Raw genomic sequence first — 27367 nt, forward strand, 5'->3', positions numbered from 1 at the left:
TTGGCATGCACCAGCAGCAACAATAAGAACAACGAGCCAGCTCCTTGTTCCCCTTTTGTGAAGTTGCTGAATGCAGAGCGTATGGATCCTTGCATTTTGCAGCTGCTGCTAGCATCGAGAGTTTCGTCCTTGCATATAGAACTGTTGGCCTTTTTCTTGTTCTTGCCCTAGCGATAAGCAACAGGGTTGTAGTCAAGTTTATGATTATTTTAATAATAGAAAACAAAATATTTGATTTGATTTGATTTGATTTGATTTGATTTGATTTGATTTGATTTGATTTGATTTGATGTGATAACCAACAGGGCCACAGTCAGTTCACGATTATGAGAACCACGAAGGAATATATTCACGTTTATGGTGCAAATGCACCATACTCATGAATAAATTCCTTCGTGGATCTCACATTCGTGAACTTAATTCACGATTACGGGAATTGATTTTTTTCTGTGTATGTAGCGTTTGCCTAGAATTACAGTGGCTCAGACTTAAAAGGAGCATTTTCAAATTACTGTCGTATGAAGGGCCAAAAGGGGTGGTTGGACGCGAACAAGCAAAATCACTCACGGTGTCCTCAGGGGCAGAGAATCTCCTTCCGACAGTAACCTCCAATAATGGGCGCGGCAGACAGCTGGCAGACTGACAGAAGTCAATAGATGTATTAATTGGACAATCCTTGAGAATTGTACAAATAATAAACTATTTTCCCCTTTTGGCGTAGTTCTGGTCTTCCACTATCCACATCCAGTCTCCGCCATTACAGCATACTGTCCACTGCCCTGATGCTCCCTCCCCAATCCCCGGCTTTGATTCTAACTACTGATGAATAGGAAAATCATAGATGAGAAAAGGTCAAATCGAGCTCAGTATCCCCTCACAAAGACTAGTAGTAAGTGTGAAAAAGACAGTGAAAAATATGAAAAAGGCAGAAAAATGAAAAGATAGTATGTCAATGCGGATGGATCGATGATCCCCTCACAATGACGAAAAAGAGACAGATGATTCGGAGAGTGAAAGAAGAACAGAAAATCAGGAACAAGAAATAGTGAATGCAGATGAATAGCAAATTTAGTTCAATGTTCCGCACAAGTTTAATACTTTAAATATTTTAAATACTTTAAATACTTTAAATACTTTCAATACTTTAAATACTTTAAATACTTTAAATACTTTAAATACTTTAAATACTTTAAATACTTTAAATACTTTAAATACTTTAAATACTTGAAATACTTTAAATACTTTATATAATTTAAATACTTAAAATAATTTAAATACTTTATATAGTTAAAAACTTTAAATGCTTTAAAGCCTTTAAATACTTTAAATAGTTTAAAAACTTTAAATATTTTAAAAACTTTAAAAACTTTAAATACTTTAAATTCTTAAAAAAAATATGACTACAAAATTCACACTTTGGCCCAATTCTGAGGGACAAAATTACTTGAAAAAACGTAAGGTGATTGATGCCTTCCTCACATTCAAATATGTTGGAAAGGTCTTTTAATTACGCTCTCAACACAGGGTCGCATGATTGATCCGGACATCAATTTCGTCAAAATCAAATAGAGATTTGAAAAAAGTGTCCACGTGGTTTATGGATGGTCCATAAAGAACTTCTGATAGGGGCCGTCAATAAACCACGTAGGCACTTTTTTTTAATTTCAGACTTCCTCCCTAAAGTATTCACGTGGTTTTAAATTATGGATGACTTGAAAAACATGGTTCGTTTTCACGGATTTGGCGCGGATTTAGTCTGCGATGGCGTAGATTTACAAAACTGTATTTTTTTTTGTTGTTTAATTTAATTCATACAATTTACCTAACCCAGTCTTGATCTGGAATTTAGTGCTTTTGACAATTTCAAATATCATTGTTGAAAATTTTGCATGATTTTTTGTCAATTTGTTATTCAATATTTGTCAGATTTGTTTCATGTCTCCAACAGAACGATGCAAAATGAAGACTCGTTTGAAATAAGTTTTTTCTCGCTAACCAACTATGGGAGAGAATCATGGCAACGTCCAGCAAACAAAAACAAATAAATGTCAAACACCCTTCAAAGCTTCGTTTCTCAAAGAAAAGTGTCTATGTATGCCATGAGAAAGTGAAATTATTGACAACCGGAATAGATATTTAAAGCAAATAGAATCCAAGGGACCGACGAGGAAGAGATTCTTCAAGCAAGTGAAAATATCGAGGAATAAAGACAACCAAACCAGGGTTGTTACGGACGGCGCGGATCGCGCGGATGGCGCGTTTCGCGTGGATAGCGCGGATCTGGCGCGGATTTCGCGCGGATGGCAATTTTGCTAAATAAATTAATTGAGAGAGATAGAATTACTTTCAAGTTATTAAAAAAATATTATCAGGAATTACGATACTTTGTTTTTTCCTTTGAGTGCAAGAATTTCATAATTTTTATTAATGGAATTTTCTTCTGAAAATGTGTGTTTGTATTTTCTTTGTACGAAACGTCGAAAAATGAAGATGAAGATTATGTATAGATTATTTTTTATATGTTTCTTATCATTTCTTAACATTTCCGGCTCTGAATATTTAATTTCTTTTGAGTTTTGAGTAATGATTTCAACCTTGTTTATTTTTAATTTTATACTGGATTTATTTTATTTTTAATTTTGTAAATCAAATATTACAAACTTTTCCCGAAAATACAGACATTATAATGTGTAACAAAAACTATTATTGGGGCTTGTTCTGGTGGGCGCCAGATATGAGCTTGATTGGACGTAACAGAAGCTGGCCTCCACTTTCGAATTTTGGAATGGAATTTAATCGATAGAAATATTTTTTTCTAAATTTAAACATTCTTGGCGAAAATAAAAAGATCAGAACATTCCAAATTCAAAGCTTCAGAAATTCAAAAATTCGAAAAAAAATGTTTTAATGGTTTTTATTTTAACAAAACAAAATCAAAATACATATTATTTTTTATCGAAATTTCTAAAATCGTAATTAAAAAAAATCTGAAATTTCGAAATTCAAAATTTTAGCAATCTGAAATTCAAATCACAGCCAGAGTTCAAGTGACAAAGACGTGTTTTTCAAGTCGCTCTCGCATACTACATTGTTGTGAATAGTTGGTGTCGGACATTGTCCGGCTGGCATTGTTTGCCAGCAAATTTGCCTTTACTCGGAACATTCGCAGCAGCCGAAATGGAACCCAAGAGGGAGAACACCATCAAGCTCCGGTTCGGAGCTGGTGCAAGAACCCGAACAATGGAGAAGTCTTCAAATTCTTCACGAAGCAGCAGTGGACGAGCGACGTGCTCAGCGCTATGTACCGGGATGACTTTTGTGTCTTCATCCGGTTCAAATCGGACGAGCTAATGCAGGGTGCCTTGGTGCAGCTTGGGAACAGGGTCAACTTTGAGTATGACGACGGTACGACGGTGTGGGTCAATGTTACGGCCGCAAACGGCACGTTTAAGTACGTCCGGATCTTTGGGTTGCCGCCCGAGGTGGACGACAGGCAGATCTCTGCGGCCATGTGCAAGTTCGGCACCATTCAGCTGATGGTGCGGGAAAGGTTTCCAGTGGAGACCGGCTTTCCGATCTGGAACGGGGTTCGCGGACTCCACATGGAAGTTACGGCAGCGATTCCAGCACAAGTGAACATCCAACACGTGAAAGCGAGAATTTACTATGATGGCTTGCAAAACAAATGCTTTGCCTGTGGAGCACTCGACCATCTGAAGGCCAACTGCCCAAACCGGAAACCTGTAAACGGCAGACTCACTGTGCTGACCAAGCCGAGCGAGGGATCGTTTGCCAGCATTGTCACGAACGGGACGGCGGCTCTTCCACTACCAACGCCAACTATGGTGGTGTTGAACAAGCCGGGAGGAAGCCAGGAGGCGGGAACGAAGGGGAACGGAAGCGACCTTGCGGATCAACAGCCCGCTGGTCAGGAGTCGGCAGTCCAACAGCCTGCAGCTCAAGTTGTTCCTGATCAGGAGAGCTTGGAAGATAGGCCGGCGAATGGAAGTTCTACGGACGGGGCCTCGGGTCGATCTGATGCGGATGTTTGGGAGTTGGGCGGGACGGAGTCTACGGGTAAGCAATCCAACGAACAGAGCGCATTGCTGCTCAATCCGTTGTTCTCGGATGAGATACGGGAAGTGGCAGACTCAGAAATGGTTATCATCAATCCGGGTGATAACGAACGAAGCGACGAAACAATGGAGAATGCTGAGGCTTGGTCGGAACAAAAGGGGAAGGGAAAGAAGAAGGGAAAGCGAGGACGCCCAAAAAAGAGCGTACCAGATACCTCGGGATCTGACACGAGAGGGTAAACAGTTTATTGTTCCGGCTACTCTCAAAGATCTGCTGCTCTCGCAGGAGCGACGATCACGATCGCGAAGTCGGGCCGTGTCTGAGGGGGCCGTAGGAGGGGTAAGAAGTGAGGGGGAAGGGGGAAGGGAGTATCTCTATCACACGCCTTCTAACACCAACACAAGCCATAAGATTTACTAACACTCAACTAGCAATACTAACCCAAACTTTTCACTAACACAACAATATGTCGAAACTAACACTAGATTACTAACACTAGTTTAATTATGAATTTTGTATATACGATCGCAACCATCAATTTGAACAGCAGCAACTGTAAAGCTAACAAAGGTTTGTTAAAAGATTTTATAATGAATCACGACATCGATGTAGCGTTTCTGCAGGAGGTAAGCTATGAAGATTTTTCTTTTGTTTATACTCATAATGCACTAGTTAATAACAGTTCTGATAAAAAAGGTACAGCTATCTTAATTAGAAAGACGCTGGAGTTCTCAGATTACATACTCGATTTGTCCGGAAGAATAACATCAGTCATTGTTAACAATGTAAATATGATCAATATCTATGCTCATTCTGGAAACAACATGCGTAAGGAACGGGACCATTTATTCACGGAAGCTTTGACGATTCATTTAAACAAACCAAAATGCGCATTTACGCTTATCGGTGGGGATTTCAATTGTGTTTTGGATGCTAAGGACACGAAAGGGACGCAAAATAATTTTTCGAGTGGATTAAAAAATTTAGTGGATCTTTTGAGCCTACAGGACATTGCCAAGACGCGGAAAGCAAATCAATTTACATTTTTTAGAGGGGAATTCAGCATCCAGACTGGACCGTTTTTATGCACCAGCTGGATTGCTTGAAAATGTGACGGACTGTACAACACATCCCTTAGCTTTTACAGATCATCATTCAGTTGTGATTAAATTATTATATAAAGATAATCAATTACCGACACGTGGCAGAGGTTACTGGAAGATTAATCCAACACTTCTTGCTATGAGTGACGTAAGTGCACGGTTCAAATTAGAATATATTAAATTACAACAAAGGAATGCATATGCGCGCGACTTAAGTTTTTGGTGGAACTCTCACTTTAAAGTGAAAGTTAAAAGTTTTTATAAAGGAGAAAGTTGGCGTTTAAACGAAGCTGTTAGGAACTCAAAAGGTGTACTTCTTAGGAGATTGCAAGAATTATCGGAAAAGCAATCGCGAGGAGAGGCAAATGATGGGGAAATTGAGGTAATTAAATCAAAACTTATGGATTTGGAACAAAATCGTCTTAAAAATTTGAAAGAAAAAATTGCTGCGGATTCTATAACAGCCGAAGAGAAAATGACCATTTACCATTTATCCAGACACACTCACCGTGGCAGTACCTTTGGGCTTCAGTTGAAAGATGATGCCAGCGAGCGATTAATCTGCAGCAATGCGGAGCTCGGTAAAAAAATTCATAGCTATTTTTCTGAACAGTTCAAATGTTGCATCGATAACTCTGATCAGACTGAAATTGATGATTCATTAAGCTCAATTTGTAAAAGTTTATCAGATCAAGGAAAAATAGACCTTCTACGGCCAATCACCATCGAAGAACTATCCAAAACATTGAAAAGCTGTACCCGCAAGAAATCACCTGGCCCAGATGGCCTAACATATGAATTTTATTTAACCAACTTTGAGATATTGAAACATGATCTTTGTCGTTTATTAGATTCGTATCTCCAAGGAGAAAGTACTCCTCCTAAGGAATTTTCTAGTGGAATAGTCACATTGATCCCGAAAAAGGGAGACGCAGCTATTTTGAGTAATTTTAGACCTATTTGTTTATTAAATACAGACTACAAATTATTGACAAAAATTCTGTCCAACAGAATTCAGGTATACATGTGTGACCTGATAGGGACAGGACAGAGTGCCTGCGTAGGTGATCGATCTTGTATTGATAACTTATGCGACGTTCGTCGTTTAGTAACAAGATCTGTAGAAAGTAAAAAGTTCAAAGGAATTCTATTAAGTTTGGATCTAGAAAAAGCATTCGATAAGGTTAATCACAGTTTTTTATGGAAGGTTTTAGCTAAATTTGGACTTCCAGGAACTCTTATTCAATGTATTCAAAAGCTTTACGGGAAAGCATCCTCTAGGGTTCTTTACAACGGATTTTTGACAAATGAAATAAGAATAGAATCTTCAGTAAGGCAAGGTTGCCCATTGAGCATGCTTCTGTTTATTTTTTATATAGAACCATTGATACGTAAAATAGATCAAGCTGTGCTCGGGGTTCTTGCCTACGATAAGATCCTTAGAGTGATTGCATTTGCGGACGATATTAATATTTTTCTTCGAAGTTCTGAAGAGTTTGATACTGTCTTAGGTATTATCAACTCATTTTCAAATTGTTCGAAAATACGATTAAATTTAAACAAATCTTGCTTTCTAAGGTTAAACGAGTGTCGTGGAGGACCCTTTCCCGTCACTGAAGTTAGGGAATTGAAACTTTTAGGTATAACTTTCTTCAGTACATGGAGTGAAACAATTGAATTCAATTATATAAATATTATTAGTAGCATTAAATATAGAATAAATCAAAACAATTTTCGTGCAATGAGTTTATTGGATAAGGTTTGGTATGTTAACACTTTTTTTGATGTCAAAATTATGGTATCTTGCACAGGTTTTTCCTCCCAAAAACAAGCATATTGCGTTAATAAGGAAAGTAATTGGGATGTTCTTGTGGAAATCTTGTATTTTCCGCGTGGATAGACGACAACTTTACTTAGATATTGACCGGGGAGGGCTGGGTCTTATTGATCCCGAGGAAAAATGTAAATCTCTTTTTATAAGAAATATTTTGAACCGACTGGGCAATGAAAAATACCTGTTGGACTTTAAATTTTTGCCACGGTTGACTAGAAACGGGAAAGATTGGATTCTTGAAGCCAAAGAATTGGATGGGGAAAATTTGAATAGCACCAAGGCATTGTACCGATTTTTGCTTTTCAAGAATAACTTCAAGCCTCGAGTTGAAACTGAATTTTATCAAATTTCTTGGCCACCTTTGTGGGAAGTTTTTAAAAGGAATTTTTTGTTATCTTATGATAAATCCAAATTATATTTATTGTTCAACGATCTCATCCCAAATAAAAGAAAATTAATTCAATATAACATAGGAAGAGTAGACAGCGAATTATGTGATTTTTGTGGAGTTGTGGATTCAAACTATCATCGAATTAGGGAATGTAAAGTTGGCAAAGAAGTCCGTGAATGGGTTCAACAGATTCTAAGAATAAGATATGGGGTAAACATGGTTGGAATTGAAGACGTCTTGTCCTGGTGTATCCAAGACAATTGTCCCCTACAGAAAGCAGCGGTGTGGTTATCTGCTCATTATGTCGCTTACTGTGTGGGTAAATTTCCCGTCCTTAGCTTGTTCGTTTTCCAGAAAAGCATACGGGAATTTAGATGGAACAATAGAGAACTTGTTAGGCAGAACTTTGGAGTGCATTTAAATATTTGCTAGATATAGAAGGTAGGAGAAAGAAGGAATAGAAAGTTGCCTGCTGGGAAAATGTAAAATGTAAAATTAAAATTGTTTCAATAAAGACATGATTTTATAAAAAAAAAAAAAAAAAAAAATTCAAAATACCAAAAATTTGGGTAATCGAAAATTTGAAGATTTAAAAAAAGTCAAATTTTAAAAACTAAAAAATATCAAATTCAAAACAATATAGAAAAAAATTCTCAAATCTAGAATAATTTTAGTATTCTTAAGCATATACATTCTAAAATTCCTAAATTCTTAAATCATTTCATTTGAAGATTTAAAAAAAGTCAAATTTTAAAAACTAAAAAATATCAAATTCAAAACAATATAGAAAAAAATTCTCAAATCTAGAATAATTTTAGTATTCTTAAGCATATACATTCTAAAATTCCTAAATTCTTAAATCATAAATTCTTAAAATTTTTAAATGGATTTATTGCTTTCATTCTTTTGGAGCCTTTAAACATAAAACGAGTTTTTTAATCAAATACTTTTTGAAGTAGTTTTTCTTCATTAAAAAATAAAATTTCTTAAATGTTGATCGCGATATTTTTTATATGGCGTGGATTTTGCGTGGTTTCGGATTTTAGGTCGGCGCTGTTTTGGCGTGGATTTTCTTTCGACTTTCCCGTAACAACCCTGTAACTCGGCGTCAGATTTTTTGACCATGTTTCTCTATTGCTCAATAGTTGCGGGTTTTTGTCCCTCAAAACATATAAACAAATCTCGAAAATAAAAAAAAATACGTATTTTAGGAAATTGAGTTTTTGTGAAAATAATGTTGATTGAAAAATCTGCAATTTTTTCCGTGTACCTATTTTTTCTCAATAGTCCTCAACAATACCTACAACTTTGTCGAAAACACCAAATTGATCACAAAATTCACTCAAAAGTTATAGCTGTTTGAATATGTATGTACCATTTTTGTATGGACAGCTGCCAAAATTGTATGGGCGAACCAATGACGCAAAATAGCTTATTTGGTCATAGGGAAGGCCCCCACAAAGTTTGAACCAAATAAAAACACAAATAAAATCAATTTCCGGTTTGGTATAGAATTGCTCATATTTGATAAGAAATTTATTTTCTGTGCAGTTAAGTATAGTCGAATTAATTTTAAATATATATTTGATACATGTTTAAAATCAATTTGTTGGTATTCGCACGGGATTCAGCCAGATCTTATGAAATTGTCAGCATAAGTAGTCTGAAATATTTAACTTCTTATGCTTTTTGAAGAACAATAAATGAATACTTCTTCTATCTTGTTTGATAAAAGTTGTTCCAGATCATCTAGCTAGTTGGTGTTTAAAAGAAATAGTATGGCGCAGATTTCACGGATTTGATATTGGGAAAGTTGTAACCACTCTGAAACTGAGGTAAGGGTTAATTTAAAACCTTATGGATGGATGGTTGACAATTTACGAAAATGATCATCATAATTTAGAATTAACTGGCACCAAAATTAGTCTCCTACTTCAATAGAGAATTTAAAATAAAACCACACCCACCTAATCGCTTAACTTTATTGCCATCGTTATTTTCCGAGGAAAAACAACACTCAAAGTGAGCAGCAACAGCAGGTCCGACAACTAATTAAAACAAGCATTTTCGCGGAGGTGTTTTAATTACTGCCAAAGAACACAACGCAAACAAACAAAAAATATCAGAAAATGTTGTCTGCAATTTTCCCCTCTGCTACAAAGAGTGAAAGAGTCTGCGAGAGCGGAAAAAAAGTGCATCACCTGGGCGCATCCCATCGCTGCTGCTAAACACAAATTAATTGCATCGACACGCTGCTCGACAACGACAACAAAAAAAACGTCCTTCACAAAGGAGTGCACTTCTGGGCAAAACAGAGCAACAACAACAAAAGCAGCATCCTCTTCCCCCACCCCCACCCAGACAACAAATGTCGCGCGCACAATTTTATTGGAAAATAGCGTCTCCTCTCTCACTTTGCGTTCTAACTAACCGTTTCGTCGTCCTGGGGCTAAACATAGGTATTCCCCTACATAATGGAATTTGACTCGCTGGTCGTACATAGATAGAACGGACGAACGAACGACGACGACGACGACGACCTACATAATTTAGCAACGACGGCGACGTTCGGTGAGCAGAGAATGTGCATCATCCCCTAGCGCCGCCGCGCCGCTGATGCAGTCAGAATTGCAAATTTTTGGTAGAATCTTAGAAGAGAGAAGAATCTTGAACGCCCGAAGGCTGTCTTTGTTGTTTGAGAGGGGAATTTTCTCGTGAATTAACAAGCACGCAATGCACTCCAGCACAAATCGTACGTTAAGTGCGTCAGCTGTGGTGGGAGCGACACAGCAAATTTTCGAGATTGTTTGTGTTGCTCCCTTTATCCAGTTTTCAAAATGACTGAGGCTTGTGCAACTTTTTTTGTTGTAAGCAAATTGATTTCATGCATTTTTACTTGTTTATTTTGCTCAAGCTTTGTAGGAACCTTCCCTGTGACCAAAGAAGCCATTTTGTGTTATTGGTTCACCCATGCAAGGCTCTAAACAATTTTGGCAGCTGTCCATAGGACCTTCATGAACCACGTGGACTTTTCTGATCGATTTGCTGTCTTCGCAAAGTTGTAGGTATTGATAAAAACTGTTTAAAAATAGGTACACGGATGTCCTTTGCCGATTTTTAATTAACTTTTTTATGAAAAAAAAAAACAACAGTCCAGACTCGGTTATCCGAAGGCCTTGATATAATTTCACTGTGGATAATCAAATCACGAAAAAAATGTTTCGTTGGCTTATGCTTAATTTTTAAGCTTAAGTAAGACCCCTAAACAGTTTTTTAAAGGCTTGTATGGGACGTCGGAAAACCAAATCATGAACAAAAAAAAATTTTTGTCTCGCTTTTAACATCAAATTCGGATTCTGCGACCCCATTATAGTCAAATTTAAATAGGTCTGCCTATTAAATCACAGAATGCTTTTTTTTCAATAATTAATCACCGTCATTTTAGCTTGGACCTTGGATTTAAAAAAAATCTTAATCACTTTAGAGTAGTTCATGGGTCATACTCAAGCTCAGCAAACAAAAATAAGACAAAAAAAATGTTTGTGTGATTCATTATCCATTATCCAAAGTTTCGACAATCCAAATTGAAATTTTTCCGAGGCCTTCTGATAATCGAGTCTGGACTATACTAAAATTTTCACAAAATACCGTATATTTTTCTTAAATACCCAAATTTTCCAAATTTGCAGTACAGGTATTAAACGAAGCAATATTTGGTCTGCTTTTATACTTCATTAGAGTTTTTTTAGGCACAAAATTGTTCCCAAAATACCCTATTTTATTCAAAAGTACTAAATTTTTTGTTGAATTTTTAAAAAAAACTTCGTTTTGATACCCACACATATTGCAAATTGTAAAAGTTTGAGAATATAATATAAAAATACAACATTTCCTGAATATTTCATTCGTTTACAAAAAAATATAATGTGAAAATGCATTCAAAATTTCGCTCCCTTTACAAATTTTGAAAATTCGAGTATTTAAAAAAAACAGTTTTTTGTGAAAATTTGAGCGTTTCAACAAAAAAAAGTTACTTAATCCACCAGTTTAGGATTGGTAAAATAAAAATGTTCAACCTACAAATTAGAGATGGGCAAAATCGCTCTTTTTTAGGAGCCGCTCATTTTCGTTCGCTCATTAAAAAGAGCCGCTCTTTTGAACGGCTCTTTCGCTCTTTTTCAAAATTTGGATGAAAAAGTTTTTTTAAGAATCGTGTGATTTTATAAGTTATTTCACATTGGACTTTTATAAATTATTTGATAAAAAAAAATTAAACTGAAAACGAGAAGATGCCCATGAAAACCATAGGTCTAGGTGGTCTTCATGTCAGGATTTCTACTCGAACCTAAACATTCGAGTAATAGAATGGCATCCAAACTTTAATCTAAGCTGCCGGAAAAATGGCTTGTAATTTTGAATTGGATTAATTTCTACATGAATTGAAATAATGCTAATATTTTATTTGGAGAAAATATTCTGTGAACTTTTTCTTCATTCTGATTGAATCGATAAAATATTCAGTATTCAGTACATTTTTGGTATGATTTTAACAAATCATTTACTTTTGGGATTAATTTTTATATGCATTGACATTTTTGAAATTGCATTCCCAATTCTAAAAAAAAAAACAAATTTAATACTAATTTCAAAAGACCGGAGATTAAAAGAGAACCGCGGTTCTTTTTTTGTGAGCCACGGTTCGTTCGCTCTTTTCAGTGAACCGGCTCTTTGAGCGGCTCGCTCTTTTTTTGCCCACCTCTACTACAAATGATAGGGTTAGCAGATTTTCAATCTTATAGTATCATTTGAAAGGCCTTTTAATTATCCAACAAACGGTGGTTTATCGATCCGGATATTGCTTTTATCGAAATATCTGTAATCCGATCTAAAAACAGTGTATAAATAACACTTAAGTGCTCATAACTTTTGATAGGGTTATCAGATCTTCGATGTTTCGGGCTCGTTGGAAAGGTCTTTCAAATATTTTTCTAATAATTCCTAATAAACCACCCTTTTTACGATCTTCCGGACTTTCGAGTGCGCTGACCACGGGGACGCGCTGTCTTGTTTTTGCATGCTCATTTTCATTTCTTTTGTGTCGCTGTTTGTGTGCACCCAAGTGGTGTGGTTATTATATATAGGTGAAGGGATTTTATTAAATGATCATTATATTGCATTATTATATTTAATTGATTATATAACTGCACTATATTTTACACTTAACACATTATACAAAACACATATGAAACTGTAAACAGGAGCGTTTGGTATGGTATGTCCACGCATCCTTCCTCCCCTGTAGATTCTGTGAAATGTGATCCGCTCTCAGAATACTCTCTGCGGTAAACACAACGTAGTAGGGCTGGCCGCTTTAATTTTTGCAATGCATTTTCGGTCTTTCGATCTTCCGGACTTTCCTCAAAATGTTTTTTGCTGATTTTAAATAGAGACTCAATGGACGGAATGAAACCAAAACGGTTAAAATCCGTGAAGTCAATCCGGAGATAGTCGAGCGACAATTTTTTTTATTCTGAGTCGATAGGTATACGTGAAGGTGGGTCTACGAAGTCGAATTGAGAAGTTTATTTTTCGAGTGATTTTATAGCCTTTCCTCAGTATGGTGAAGAAGGCAAAAACTCTAGTTGACTGAAAATGCATAACACATTTCGCTTCATTTGATGCAAATCATCATAATTTGAGTACTTTCGAAAAAATACGGTATTTTGTGAAAATTTTAGTTAAAAAAAACTCTATTTGTGTGAAAATGAATAACAAATTTCGTATCGTTTGGTACCCATATAGCAAATTTTGAAAATTTGAGTATTTTCGAAAAAATAGGTACTTTGTGAAAATTTAAGCATTCTCCAAAAAACCCCTACACAGCTAAAAACAGTAGTAATTCAAGTGCGTGTAAAAGTGCTGGGTGTAAAATAAATATCGCATTTTTTATGCAATTTTATGTAATTTTACCCCCTGAAATATGTAGCCCATCAAATGTCAAGCTGATAAATGCGTTTATCATTACAGCTTTTCATCGGTCTGATGGCCGAGTGGGCTAAGGCGCCAGTCCTTACTGTTGGTGCCGGGTTTGAATCCTGTTGGCTGCAACTCTTTTTTGTGTTTGCAAGTGTTTATTTTGACGAATGTGATGTGCATGCTTTTGCATGCGATTTTACCATAGGATTTTTTGCTGTGTGATAAAGTGAAAAAGCACATAAAATTTCGCTTTGTTTGATACCCACATGGTAAAGTTTGATAATTTGAATATTTTCAAAGAATACGGTATTTTACCGAAATGTAAAAAAGAAAACTATCAAATTATTAGAAAAATGTTATTACTTCATCAAAAAAATTAAAAAGAGTTTTAAATACATTCTGATCTGATGTGTCTAAGTGATAACAGTTCAATTGTTAGCCAATTAACATGATGTTTCATGCATTGTTCGTCTTGCCCCACTAATTGAGTTGAACGTACTGGAAATCAATAATTTAAAAATCATCACTAATTCTCCATTGAAACTTTGGAGAAAAACCATTCGGCCCAGTTAAATATTTTTGAAAAATTCTAAATGCACGTGTTTCTGGGGAGCCCAAAATTCATGCTTCCCCTCGAGTGTTATCGTTATCGTCCCGAACTAGACAGAAGTTTCGTTATCGTTTTCGAATAATTTTAATCAATACCTACAACTAAGCCGAAGACACCAAACCAATCAGCCAAATAAAAAATAAAGAGAATTGTAGAGAATTGCTCATTTGCAAAACCATTTGTTTAAAACATAAGAATTTGCATATATTTTTTAAGAAAAAGTCGAAAGAAATTTTTAAGTTTTAACGAGCCTAACTTGGCTAGGACCACTCGAATGTCCCAATAAAGAATGTGTCTAATTTTCAAATTTTGAGTTTTAACTTTCATATAGAATAGTTTTATAAATGAGCGAAATTTGGGACCATTTAGCGAATGGGTTAAGTATGACGAGTGCTGGAAAAATCGAGTCAACGGGTTCCTTACAATATTTTTTGAAATGAAAGTAAGGTAATTTGCTGCTTAAAAAAAATGATGAATATTTTGATGGTGACGGGTGTATCTTAAAATCCAGAACCATTCAAATGATTCTTTAGCGTTGTAGCTGGGAAGGCATCCGTCTGATATAGTATTAGTGCATACCTATTTTTATGAACACTTTCCAATAATCAATTTTTACCTCTCTTCCTCCAGGTCGTGCTGGAAATGGCCCATCGCATTGAGCACGGCGGCCCGGAAGCGGAAAACAAGATCGTCGTCGACACCGTCGTGGACCGGCTCATCTTCAAGCCGTGCGACATCGTCAGTATTGCCGCGAAGGACGTGGACCTGGATTACGCGACGCGGGACACCTTCAAGACGGACACGGCCATTAGTTCGGCCCGGTGCAACGGAAACGGCCGGCCGGAGGAGCGCGAACTCGAGCCGTGGGACGAAAGCGGCGGCGGTGGCCTCGGTGGGCTGAACGGTGACGGCGGGTTGGGCGAGTTTTCGTTGGAGTTGGACGCGAATGCGAACGGGTGGGACGTGAATGATATGTTCCACAAGAACGAGACGATCTACGGAGTGCAGTCTACGTTTGATCAGTCGTTGACCGGGTACACGGTGCAGATTACGAAGAAGGACTCGGACGACTTTAAGCACCAGGAGTCGGAGGCGGAGCGGATCGCGAACGAAATCGAGAACAATCCGGTGTACAAGGACCGGATCGATTTGGAGAACGGCGACGAGGAGGACGCATTCGCAGCGGTGGTGCGACCGGGGGGTGGGGCGAGCGCGAGTCCCCAGCCGTCGTCCGGGTCGAACCCGAATAGTATGAACGATAAGGGTGGGGTGATGCCATCGAACACAGCCAAGTACATCGTACCGGCCAAGCGCAAGGGTCACGCGGGTAAGTTGACCGCCCGAAGCACGCCACCGCCGTTGACCAACAACGGAGGAGGACCACCACAGCAGCAGCAGGTTCAGCAAATTCAGCAAGTGCAACAGGTGGCACAGCCACCACAGCAAGTGCAGTCTCAACCACAACAGACGCTGCCTCCGCAGCAGCAGCCACAGCAACAGCAACAACCTTTGAGCCCACAAGCTCCACCCCACAAGAACAACAGCTATCAAAACATGTCGATGCCCCCGCAGCAGCAGCAGGTTCCACCTAGCAATCAGCAGCACGGCGGAGGCGCGTCTCAGTACGCGATGCACTCGAACCAGTCGCCGTACGGCGGCCACGTTCAGCATCAACCCCATCAGCAGCAGCAGCAGCATAGCCAGCCTTCGGTTGTAAATAGTAACACGAGCATGAACAAGATGAACGGCGACCGGGAAATGTCCAACAGCAGTGGCAACAGCAGTAGCATGAATGTAAATAGTAACACTAAGCCATTGCCGCAGCGTACCGTGCGGCAATATCCGAGCTCTGCGCCAAACTACGCCGAACCGCCGCCATCGCTGGGACCACAGCAGGGTGGTGGCGCCGGCGGCCAGATGCAGTCCATGGGCAAACCGCCGATGCACGTGACTCATCCACACCACGCGACTCACATGCCACCTCCGCCGGTGGTGGCCAACGATCAGCAACAACAGCAGCAGCAGCAGCAGCTTCAACCCCAGCAGGTCGTCATGTCGACGCACCACGTTGGTCTGCCGCCGCCACACATCAACCAAGCGCCCCAACAGCAACAACAACAACAAATGCAGCAACCTCCTCCGCCACAACCCCAACGCCAAGTCGTTGTGCGGCGTGACATGGACGACCTGCGCAAGTTTGGCCAAGACTTCAAGCTGGCGCCACCCCAACAGCAGCAACAGCAACCGCCGATGCACCAGCAGCCTCCACCACCCTCCCAGCACGGAGTTCAACAGCATCAGCAGCAGCAGGAACAACCGCCCCTCGAATCTTCACCGCCAATCTCGCAAAAGCACTCGGAACCACCCCCACACCAGCAGCAGCAGAACCAATCCTCCCAAACGGGACTGGTTCACCAGCAGCCACAACCTCCCCAGCACATGGTTCAATCTCAACCGACGCCACAATCTCAACCCCCACCCCAACAGCAGCAGCAGCAGAACCCACAACCGAGCACGACTTCACCTCCGGTGGCGTCCTCGGCGATGAACACTGCGACGAGCAACGTCAACGTCAGCCCGGCCGTCGTCAGCTCCGTCGTGACGCCGGTGGACGCCACGGGAGTTGCCACCGACGTTGCGCCCGCCGTCAAGGCACCACCAAAGAAAACCTTCACGCTGAACCCGGCCGCCAAGCCGTTCACGCCGCGAAGCCCCAGCACACCGAACCCCTCGCGGTAAGTACCTACAACTCTCTCTCTTTCACGCGCTTGTGGTAACGGGTCTCATCGGAACTAACCTCACGCCCCACCACAAAACAAAACCTCCCCCCACCCACTTCTAATCAGCATTCATAATACTAATTCTGGTGTTTCTACATGTTTCATGTGCTATCCCAACACAACAAACCTCCCAAAAAAAAAAAAAAAACCACAGTCACACGTCTTCTAGCCCGCACACGCCGCAAACGCCCAACCCCGTCATGGTCCAGCAGCAGCAGCAGCAACAGCAGCAGCAACAACAACAACAGCAACAGCAGCAGCAGCAGCCACCGCAGGCCTATCCGGGTCAGCAGCAGCAGGTGCACGCCCCGCAGCCCATCCTGATGTCGTACGTGCTGCAGCCGCCGCAGAGCGCATTCCAGACGACGCAGCAGCACCCGCACGCCGGCCAGCAGCCGCGCATCCGGAAAGCCAGTAAGTGTCCACATTTCTAGACCTGGGACTCGGGAGCAAATCATATTCTTTTTCGACCGGGGTCATTCTAAAATTTTAGTTTTACTTTTATTCAAATATTTCTCTATTATCAGATTTTATAACTCATCGGAGTGGCATTTGTAATTCCCATCCAAAGATTTTCAAAACCGTGAAAAAAATCGCTCAGGGCACGTTCGTTTGACATTTTACCGAAATTCCGTCACCTTTCCCATGATTGCATTCAAATGTAAGCTGTCACCACGTAGCAACATAGAGAAACTTTGAGAGAATAACTAAAAGAGCGAATGTGCCTTCGTGTCGAGCGGCTGCATGGGAGCCGAGCTCAAAATCTGAAAACCTCTTGTATGTTTCGGCGGCAGAAGAACCGGTTTTAACTCCAAGTAGCCCTTGGATGGCCTTGGACATCCCAGGGCGAGACTTCGATGATGTGTAGAATAACCCAAATTCATCAACAAAGTAGAGTAATCCTCTACGTTTTCGCAAATCGACTTCTCTAATATAATCGAACGCAAGCGCAGCCAGTCCGAAGAAAGCATCCTGGAAGAACTTGTGGTAGGATTAGGCCAGAAGTCCTTTCTTGTTAATGATTGTACTGCCGCTGATTGCATAAATGTCCCATATGCATTTTCATCGGTTTGATGCAGTTTGGTTCAACATCGTGTGCTCTTTCAGAAAAGCATGTAACATCCAGTACTTTGTTCTAGAAATCAGGAGGAAATCCAGTTTTTTCACAAAAACTTAACACGTAGCCTTATGTGTGGGAAAAAATTCAAATGCGTTTTTCTCACCTTGCTGTTTTTGCATATGGGACTTTTATGCGAATATGGGCAGTGTAGTACATTCGAGAATAACCGAGCTGTACTCATTAAAACGGCCAGGCCTACTGCGTTGCATTAACCGCAGAGAGGATTCTGTTACCTGATCACACTTCACAGAATCAACTGGGGAGAAAGGATGCGTGGACATACCGTACCAAACGCTCTAGCACAGTTGTGGTTGTAAATTTGACAAATAATAATAATAGTATAAAGTCAGTGTAAATTTGACAAATAATAATAATAGTATAAAGTCAGTGTAAATTTGACAAATAATAATAATAGTATAAAGGAATAAAATCATATTGTAAATAATTATAGATAAAGAGGAAAGATCTCACCAGATCAGGATTCTACAGCTCTAGCGGAGTATTAACTCATCGGCGAAGCCACTTGAATTTTAATTCTTCTGAAACTTCTAGAATTTTTGGCAGCATTGGAAGTTTTTTAGAAGCATTCTCTATGTCAAAAACAAGCTATTTTGCATTATGAGTTTGTACAGGCTCCTTAAAATTTTACGAGCTGGTCACACTAATTGGACATTTGGAATAGTCGAAAATATTTATGTTGGGAAGGTATTTTTCATAGCTTTAGTGTCTTCGGCATAGTTGTAAGTAATGATTAGGGTCGTAGATGGTGTCCTCCACTTTGGGGCAATGACTTTCAATGATGGTTCTGAATTCAGGTTTCACAAATAGTAAATTGAAATGAAAAAATAATCACTATCACTACAAACAACATAAAGAAGCCCGTTTTTTTGATGGAAACATTCTGAATCAAGATTTGAATGTTTTTCTAAAGCAAACATGGCGGGCAAATGGCCGATAGGGGAGAAGTCTTCCAGAGACTTAACACCTTAAAAACAGGAACACGGTTTATTTTAGTTTTTTGGACTTTTTATCACTAACAGTTGAATTCAAAAAACGTAATTTTTTCACCCTCGATTTTTTACATGGTTAGGGGGCTAAAAAAGGCATATTTGGGAAAGGGTTTAAAATGGTGTAATATCTAATACAGGATGCATGCATTCTTGAAAAGATAGTCTTGGAAAAAACGAAAATACGTAAAACTTCCGCTTATCGTTCGCCGCGCTTCCGCTTCGCGGCAAGTACCGTTTCGTCGTACTCCCGTTCTTTTCGGCGGTGGGATCGTTGCTCAGCTCTTCGCAGCTCACTGTATCACTCACAGTTTCGGCGCGTACCCTGGCCTCGTTCTTCTCGTCCGTCACTCGCTGGCACTCCGCATCGAACCACCCTTTGGGTTTGCGTCCTCTGGTCGTGCCGATCACTTCGGTAGCCGTTGTTGTGTTAACGATGCTCTGGAGGGCTACCCTTGGCTCGTCCAGGTTACCCCGTAGGCGAGTCCTCGTTGATCCGCTCGTCGAACTTCCGCTATCCTCGCAGTCCGCGGGGTCATACCCATCTGCTCCCAACGAGAAAGTTCTGGACTCATTAAAATTTGAATTAAATGGAAAACTTTAAGCCCACACAGCGGGGTTCGATCCTGTCCTTAGGATTGGCAAGCAAAATGCTTTCCACTTAACCGTGGAGCATTGGTAGTTGAGGAGGACTGAGACTGATATAGTTGAATCCAAGAACCGGACAAAGAATCAAATTGAATGCAAGTTGAATATCAGAACTGAAAACATGATTGCATGCAAGCTTGCAAGCGCAGTTGAAATTGAATCTTAAAATACCTCGCTAAAAGTAGCCTGGGCGACTGATAGAATTCATCCAATAAGAGATGAGAAGAATTGAAAGCTTTCCCATTAGAAATGAGAGCACACGAAGAATTCGTGGTGGCTCCTCAGACCATTCACCTTCCCAAAAAAAAACCGTCCAACTCCAAGCGAAACTTACTTGAGGATACCGTGGAGATTTTCCATTAATACTCTGAAAAAAGTGGAGCATCAACACTTCCCGTCTTCCAAATCCCTTTCCTTGTCCCTGGTGCGCGGTGGAGATGGGAGCGTCTCCTAGCAAAGCGAAGCGAAGCTATCCTCGCAGTCCGCCGGGTCAGCACGTTCCTACACCCAAAGGAAAAATATATCTCAAAATCTGCAACATTGGATTTGGTGCAGAAAATGTCATATTTTATAACATTTTTTGCAGCAAACCCGTAGATCATTTTTGCCCGCATGTAAAAATTTCAGCGATCTGCAGTTCTCACCAACACATATAATGCTGGCCCGTCCCCGAGCAACACTCCAAAGAGAAGCATATGTTGGTGCTCTTTCACTCACTTTTCATCAAGCGTCCATGGCGCGGTGGTAGCGTGTCGGATCAATAACCAAGAAGTTGGTGGTTCAATCCTCGTTCTGCTAAGTGTTTTTGTGAAATACAACCAAAAAGCCGTCGGTAATGTCGATAATTGTCGGTAACGGGCAAAAATGTCATACCCCTATATCGCAAAAAATGCATGAGGACAGATTTCATGCAGATTCTGATATACTTTCATGCCGCCATGCATCACAATCATGCGACTGCCAGTTGGGTGTAATGTTATTTGTTGTAAAACTTCCCGGGAGTTAGAAAATCGAAATCTCGTGACCGCCCTGCTTTAACCCTTTCACTGCCGTTCTACGCATGATTGTCCCATGTTCAAAAACACGCAATCGAGAAAATCGCGATTGAAGATTAAGGGCGTAAGGTATTTAAATATTTTTGTAATTTAAAAATTACTGTATCTCGAAGCCGTTGCGTCGTATCAAAAAGTGGTCAAAGACAAACTTGTAGGAAATTGGACGGGCTTCCTGAAAAAAAAATACACTGAAACAAAAATACACGCCACATCTATAAGATTTTTTTTTGATTTTTAAGTCTAAAACTTAAATTTAAATGTGATGTCACGGTTTTTTTCGATCAAATTTTTTGAGGAAATAGCCTAAAATGTAACCAAAAGACTGACGAAAAATGCAGGATGGTATGTCTCTCCAAAAATCATTTAATAAAAATGTTTTTTTAAGTGGTCTAAACGTCAAAATTTTTAAAAACCAGTAGTGGGGATCTATTTTCCAGACAATTTTACATAAAAGTCTCTATATTGACCATTGTCCTATGTCCAATCCTTGGGAAGATACAGCGGTTTTAAAAATAAAAATGTTGAAAAAACGGGTTTTTTTGTGGTTTTTGGCAATTTCTATATGGCAGACTTGGTTTTTAGTCTCGTAAATTTTTTACTGGAAAGCTCATCCAATTTCCCATAAGTTTGTCCCAAGTATTGGACATAGAACAATGGTCAATATGGAGACTTTTATGTAAAATTGTCTGGAAAATCGATCCCCACTACTGGGTTTTAAAAATTTTGACGTTTAGACCACCTTTAAAAAAAAGTTCAAGATGGTTTGTCAGAGACATAACCGAAAGACATAGGACCAAACAATTTGAATGAGTTTTTGGATTGCTAGTGAAATCTGGAATAAGATTATTGTATATTGTTTCATAGATTTGTCGGAAAAATTGTCATAAATGTTCCCCCAAGGTGAACCTTCCATGAGGGCACCGGCAACTCCAGGTTGTGGCCACTACTGTCGAAATGGCCATTTGCAGGTTCAATATCAAAAACCATGATTTTTTATACCCATATTGCCACAACTCGTATGGTTTAGTAAAAGGCTCTCCGGGCCCGGGGGAACCTGCTTTGAGATCACCGGCCACTCCAGGTTGTGGCCACTACAGTCGAAATGGCCATTATCATATTCAGTATCAAAAACCATGAATTTTGATACTCATATTGCAACAACTCATATGGTTCTGTAAATGTCCCCCGGGCCCCGGGGGAACCTGCTTCGAGGGCACCAGCCAGTACAGGTTGTAACCACTACTGTCGAAGTGTCAATATTCATGTTCAGTATCAAAAACCATGAATTTTGATACTCATATTGGCACAACTCGTATGGTTCTGTGAATGTCCCCCCAGGCCCTGGGGGAACCTTCTTTGAGATCACCGGCCACTCCAGGTTGTGGCCACTACTGTCGAAATGGCCATTATCATGTTCAGTATCAAAAACCATGCATTTTGATACTCATATTGCAACAACTCGTATGGTTCTGTAAATGTCCCCCGGGCCCCGGGGGAACCTGCTTCGAGGGCACCAGCCAGTACAGGTTGTGGCCACTACTGTCGAAATGGCCATTATCATGTTCAGTATCAAAAACCATGAATTTTGATACCCATATTGCAACAACTCGTATGGTTCTGTAAATGTCCCCCGGGCCCCGGGGAACCTGCTTCGAGGGCACCAGCCAGTACAGGTTGTGGCCACTACTGTCGAAGTGTCAATTTTCATGTTCAGTATCAAATACCATGAATTTTGATACCCATATTGCAACATCTCGTATGGTTCTGTAAATGTCCCCCAGGCCCCGGGGAACCTTCTTGAGGGCACCGGCCACTTCAGGTTTTGGCCACCACTGGCGTAAACGAAATCTTCGAACGAATTGGGGGAAGCTTCCTGACTGACCCGGCTGTGCATCCCGGGGCCGTGACCAATTACACGAGCTCGTAGTAGATTCATTGTACTAACCCATACAACAGGGCTACAACAAATTTCACACAGTCTACTAGGTTAAGCGATTTTATTCCACTGCCTCCGCTGGCGGTTTTGCTCGTCCCCGGGTGTATCTGTAGTTGGTCGCAGTCTCTGATGGCCTTTTCAGGTGACGAATTTAGATACATCAATCGAACATCCGTGGAAGGGAAACTCGACGCATCGAACCCAATCAGCGTGTACCATGAAACGGGAGTGTGTGTGTATGTTTGTGAACGCGCATTTGGCAATTTTCTTGCATCTGCCATCCTACGGCATTCGCACACAATTTGCCCTCTTCAGTGCTGCTCTCCGATTCTCTCTCTCTCTCTAGAAAATAAAGGTAATTCTCCGGAAGAGAGAATTTGCGTTGCCAGGGCTCTCTCTCTCCCTGCTGCTGCTGCTTCACCCGTCTGCGGCTCAGATATTATGAGCCGACCCGACTTGTTCAGCATCTCGGTGGCAACTAAGTGGAGTGGAAAGGGTAGAACGCATTTTTATACTTCTACTTCGCTATTACTTCCCCTCTTTTCACGATCGTCGACGACCAGTTCTGCTGCGGCGGTTTTCCTCAAAAGCGTTCGTTTTGTTAGCTATTTCTAAGCATTTTAAAACATTGAATTGTTTGAATAGTTATACTATTCTGCCAATACTGAGAGATTTATAGAAAATTGCTGAAGGTTTTCCGAATCGAATGGTCCAAAAATTATGTTATTCCAATGTGTCTGGATGAAGATATTACCGTTTGAAATAACGTTCGCCAAATGTGACGCTTGGGATCGAAATTTTGAACTGGCCCCCCAGTATAGTAAGTAAAGACATAGTCCTATGTCAAAACAGTTTTAGTAAATGATTTTTGTATTTTTTTAGGAGAGACATACCATCCTGCATTTTTCGTCAGTCTTTTGGTTACATTTTAGGCTATTTCCTCAAAAATGTTGAACGAAAAAAAAATCGTGACAACACCTTTAAATTTAAGTTTTAGACTTAAAAATCAAAAAATCTCAAAGATGTGGCGTATACTTTTGTTTCAGTGTATTTTTTTCAGGAAGCCCGTCCAATTTCCTACAAGTTTGTCTTTGACCGCTTTTTGATACGATGCAACGGCTTCGAGATATAGTATTTTTTAAATTACAAAATACAAAAATATTTAAATACCTTACGCCCTTCTCAAATGCTACTTTCGAGTACTATTGGCTCCATATAAACAAAAATGGCTTATATAGGCCCAGGGTCACATGTCTACAAAGTTTCATTGAAATCGGAGAGGGTCGGGTACAAAAGTAACAGAAAAAATCCTGATTTGAGCTGGAATTGCTCATTTATCTTTAAAAAATATATTTTAACGAGTTTTCTAGAAAAAAAGTTTTTGTGATAATATTTCATGTTCAAAATAAAAAAAAATAGGTGGCGTGACGATTATGCGTAGAACTTTGCTCGACATTGAAAAATTCTACGCATATTTGTCTCGCTGTCAGTGGTTCGCATTAGCAGTTGACACTTGCTCGTTTGTTTTGTTATTGATTTGCAGACGATTTTAAAGATTTGTTTGCCGAAAGTGGATTGAAAAGGCTAATGGATGCGTTGTCCATTATACGTGGGTACGGGTGTAGCGACAGCGAGGACGAAGAATTTTGCGGTTTCGACGGAACAAGTGAATATTTTCCCGGCGAGCTCAATATTATTTTGGAACTCAATTTTGGGCAAAGGAAGAGCAGGTTGCCGGCCGAGGCTTTCGGAGCTACGTTAACTCGGTGGTGGAGCAGGTTGTCGGCCCAAGCTTCCGGAACCACGAACGTTCGGCGGTGGCGGTGGCCCTACGTGGAAAACGTAAAAAAAAACATTTTCAGCAAAGGCCGATTTGATGTAAGGTACGGCGATACTGTCCAATGCAGACAGCTGACCTATTGCCACCTACTGTCAAAAAACAGCGGAAGCTGGTCGAGACATGATGAAAACCATGTCCTAGCAGAAGTCGCCGCTAGGAATCGACCCGAAGAGAAATAATGCGTTGGTGGCCATCCTTAAGTTTAGTTTAGAACGTTAAGTCGTTTTGACCCTGGTGGGACAATTATGTGTAGAAATGTAACGATGGGACAAACAGACTTGGTGAAAATGTTCAGAAGTTCTTGTGATGAAAACAGGTCACTACTGCCTTCATCCGTTGATGTTGGTGGTTTTCCCTAGGTTGCTGACTGAAGCCAGGAGGTGTTGTATTCTATGCAACTTTTTGCCGCTGATTCAACAGCATTGGCTGCAGAGTTGAAACCACACGAGCAGATCCAGCTCCTGGTGACGCCAAAGCAGGAAAATCCACGTCCGTGAATGTTGGTGGTGTTTTGCCACGATTTGGTTGGTGCCTCGTCGTCGCTTGCTGCCGAATTTTTACAAACTCAGCTCGTTTTGGGCAGCTACGATTCTTGGTAGAATGGTCGCCGTCGCAATTGAAGCATTTCGCTTCCATGTTCTCGTTGATTGTTTCGCAAGCTTGAGTTTTGTGCTCACCTCCGCAGGTTGCACAACGACTCTTGATGAAACAATTCCTTCCACCATGTCCAAACTGCAAACGGTTCGAACACTGTGTCACGTCACGGTGCACTGGACGGTAACGTTCCCAAGACACGATGATGTTGAAAATTGCCCGAACTGCTTTCAGCTCAGACGGCGTTGTCGATCCTTTCACCGAGTCGGTTTTTGTAATTACATTTTACTTAAAGCTAAGCGTAATTACAGAGGATCTTGTGAACATGTTTTTTTAATTGCACAAAAAATTGTTATACATATGTGCCATTAGGGTGTATTAAAGTTGTATGGAAAAAATAAGTTGTTCAAATTTAATGAGCATAGCAACTTTTCAGTCCCTTTTCAGGTCCTAAACAACTCACCAAAGTTTGGGAACGATTGGTTATGTGTCCATTTTGCGCAAAGCGATACAGTTTCTGATATTTCAAAAATTGGCTTTTGCTCGAAAATCACGTTTCAAACGAGTTTTTAAGACGCTGTATCTTCTTTCAAAAGCACGTTAACACTATACTCTCTTCGGGAAAGTTGTAGAGCACATTCCAGATGTTGTGATATTTTACTAATCCGCCATCCCTTCTCTTCCAGTGTCGGTGGTTCCCCCCTCGCAGATGGCCGCCTCCCAGATGGCAGCGGCCGCCACCGGTCAGCCCCTGCTGACGCCCGGCCCGATCCCGATGTTCCCGCCGTACCCGCCCACGCTCCACCATCAGCACTTCCAGGCGGCGCCCTCATTCCAGCCGTACCGCATCTACGAAACGCCCCAGCCGACGCAGATCCAGTACCTGGCGGCGGCCACCCCACCCTCGACGACGCCCTCGCCTGGCCAGCCCCACCAGCAGTACCACCCGGGTCCGCAACCGTCGCCAGCCTCGGCCGGACCGCCGACGTACGCTCCGGCCCACCAGCAGCAGCCGCCGCACTACCAGATGATGTGCGTCGCCCCGCAGATGGTCCCGGCCGCGTACCAGAACATGGCCCAGGCGGCGCCCCTCCAGAACCACCACCAGCAGAATCTGCACGTGATGCACGTCCAGCAGCATCCCGCCCAGTAGCATAAATTCAACGCTACCAATAGCACCAGCAGCAGCAGCATCAGCAACAGCCACAACCACCACGTCAACAGCAGCGTCAGTAGCAATGCCGCGGCGGCCCAGCAACAGCAGCAACAACAGCAGCAGCATGGTCATACCACCGCCCATCATGCCCATCACGTGCCGCACCATCACCAGCACCAGCACCATCATCATCCGCACACGCCGCATCCACATCACGGCGGAGCGGCCACCGGAGGAGGACAGCATGGCGGCGGCGGACATCATCACGGTGGTTACGGCCGCGGTAAGCCGATCAAGAACTGATAGAGAGTTGATGGCGTTGTCGTTGCTGCTGCTGCTGCTGGTCGTGGTGGTACTATTTTTCAGTTGTTTAATTGTTTTGCGGCGCGCAAAATTGTGTAAAATAGTATTGAATTGTTGCTGCGTTTGCCGCGGGTGCATTTGAGCAAGGTAGAAAAAGAGGATGCATTTTGTTTCACTTTTTGGAGGAGAGGTGTCGCCGCGTACGAGAAGAGTAGATTAGAGGAAAAGCGCAAAACCAAGCGGCTTAGGTTAAGCGAAAAGAAAGCAAAACACTGTTACTTCGGAGAAAACAATAGGAAATGAACGCAAATAGGACCACGTGAAATGAGAGAGACGAGGCGGTTGTTTGGGAAGAAAAGGGTCGGCGGAGACGCGAACGGTGTCTCGTAACAGACATATTTGTTATCTCGTTTTTACTGGTTTGAAGAAAAAAATATAGTTATTTGTTTAATTTATTCTTGTGAGACGATTAAACAGTGGGAATTTCTTGAAACAAACTTTAAAAAGGAAATGAAGGAGCGGGTAAATTTTGACAAGAGCAAAGAATTGTTATACTGAAAAATACATGACAAGTAACTGAACTGACTCTCGGTAATGTTAATCCTTTCAATAATCATCTTGCTGGCCGAAATAGTTACACCGACCAACAAAATTTCTGCGCAGGTTCAACTCGAGGGGAAGCATAAAATTAAGGGCCCCCAGAAAAACGTGACCTTTGATTTTTTCAAAAATATTTCGACAAGGCGAATGTTTTTTCTACAAACTTTATATGGAGAATTAGTGCTGTTCGCTACTCCCACATATTGCATGCAATTTTTGGATTGTATGCAACAGTGATGAACCGCCCTAATTCTCCATACAAACTTTGGAGCAGCCATTCAGCCCCGTCTCAATATTTTTGGAAAAATCAAAGTTCACGTTTTTCTGGGGACCCTAA

General features: G+C 40.9%; 1 protein-coding gene across 4 annotated transcripts in view; it reads left to right on the plus strand.

Moving 5' to 3' along the window:
* Nucleotides 1-27011, plus strand: part of LOC6045570 (ataxin-2 homolog) — a 57400-nt gene extending 30389 nt beyond the window's left edge. For 2 of the 4 annotated variants that reach the window (XM_038259147.1, XM_038259149.1), the window contains exons 3-5: nt 14622-16726; nt 16926-17185; nt 25658-27011. In XM_038259147.1, coding sequence (XP_038115075.1) covers nt 14622-16726; nt 16926-17185; nt 25658-26124 — 2832 coding nt within the window. In that variant the 3' untranslated portion in view covers nt 26125-27011. The remainder of the gene's footprint in view (nt 1-14621; nt 16727-16925; nt 17186-25657) is intronic. The other 2 variants (XM_038259150.1, XM_038259148.1) reach the window with 2 other exon arrangements.
* The last annotated feature ends 356 nt before the right edge of the window (nt 27012-27367 follow it).

Source organism: Culex quinquefasciatus, chromosome 3 (assembly GCF_015732765.1).
Source record: "Culex quinquefasciatus strain JHB chromosome 3, VPISU_Cqui_1.0_pri_paternal, whole genome shotgun sequence".
NCBI classification, from domain to species: Eukaryota; Metazoa; Arthropoda; class Insecta; order Diptera; family Culicidae; genus Culex; species Culex quinquefasciatus.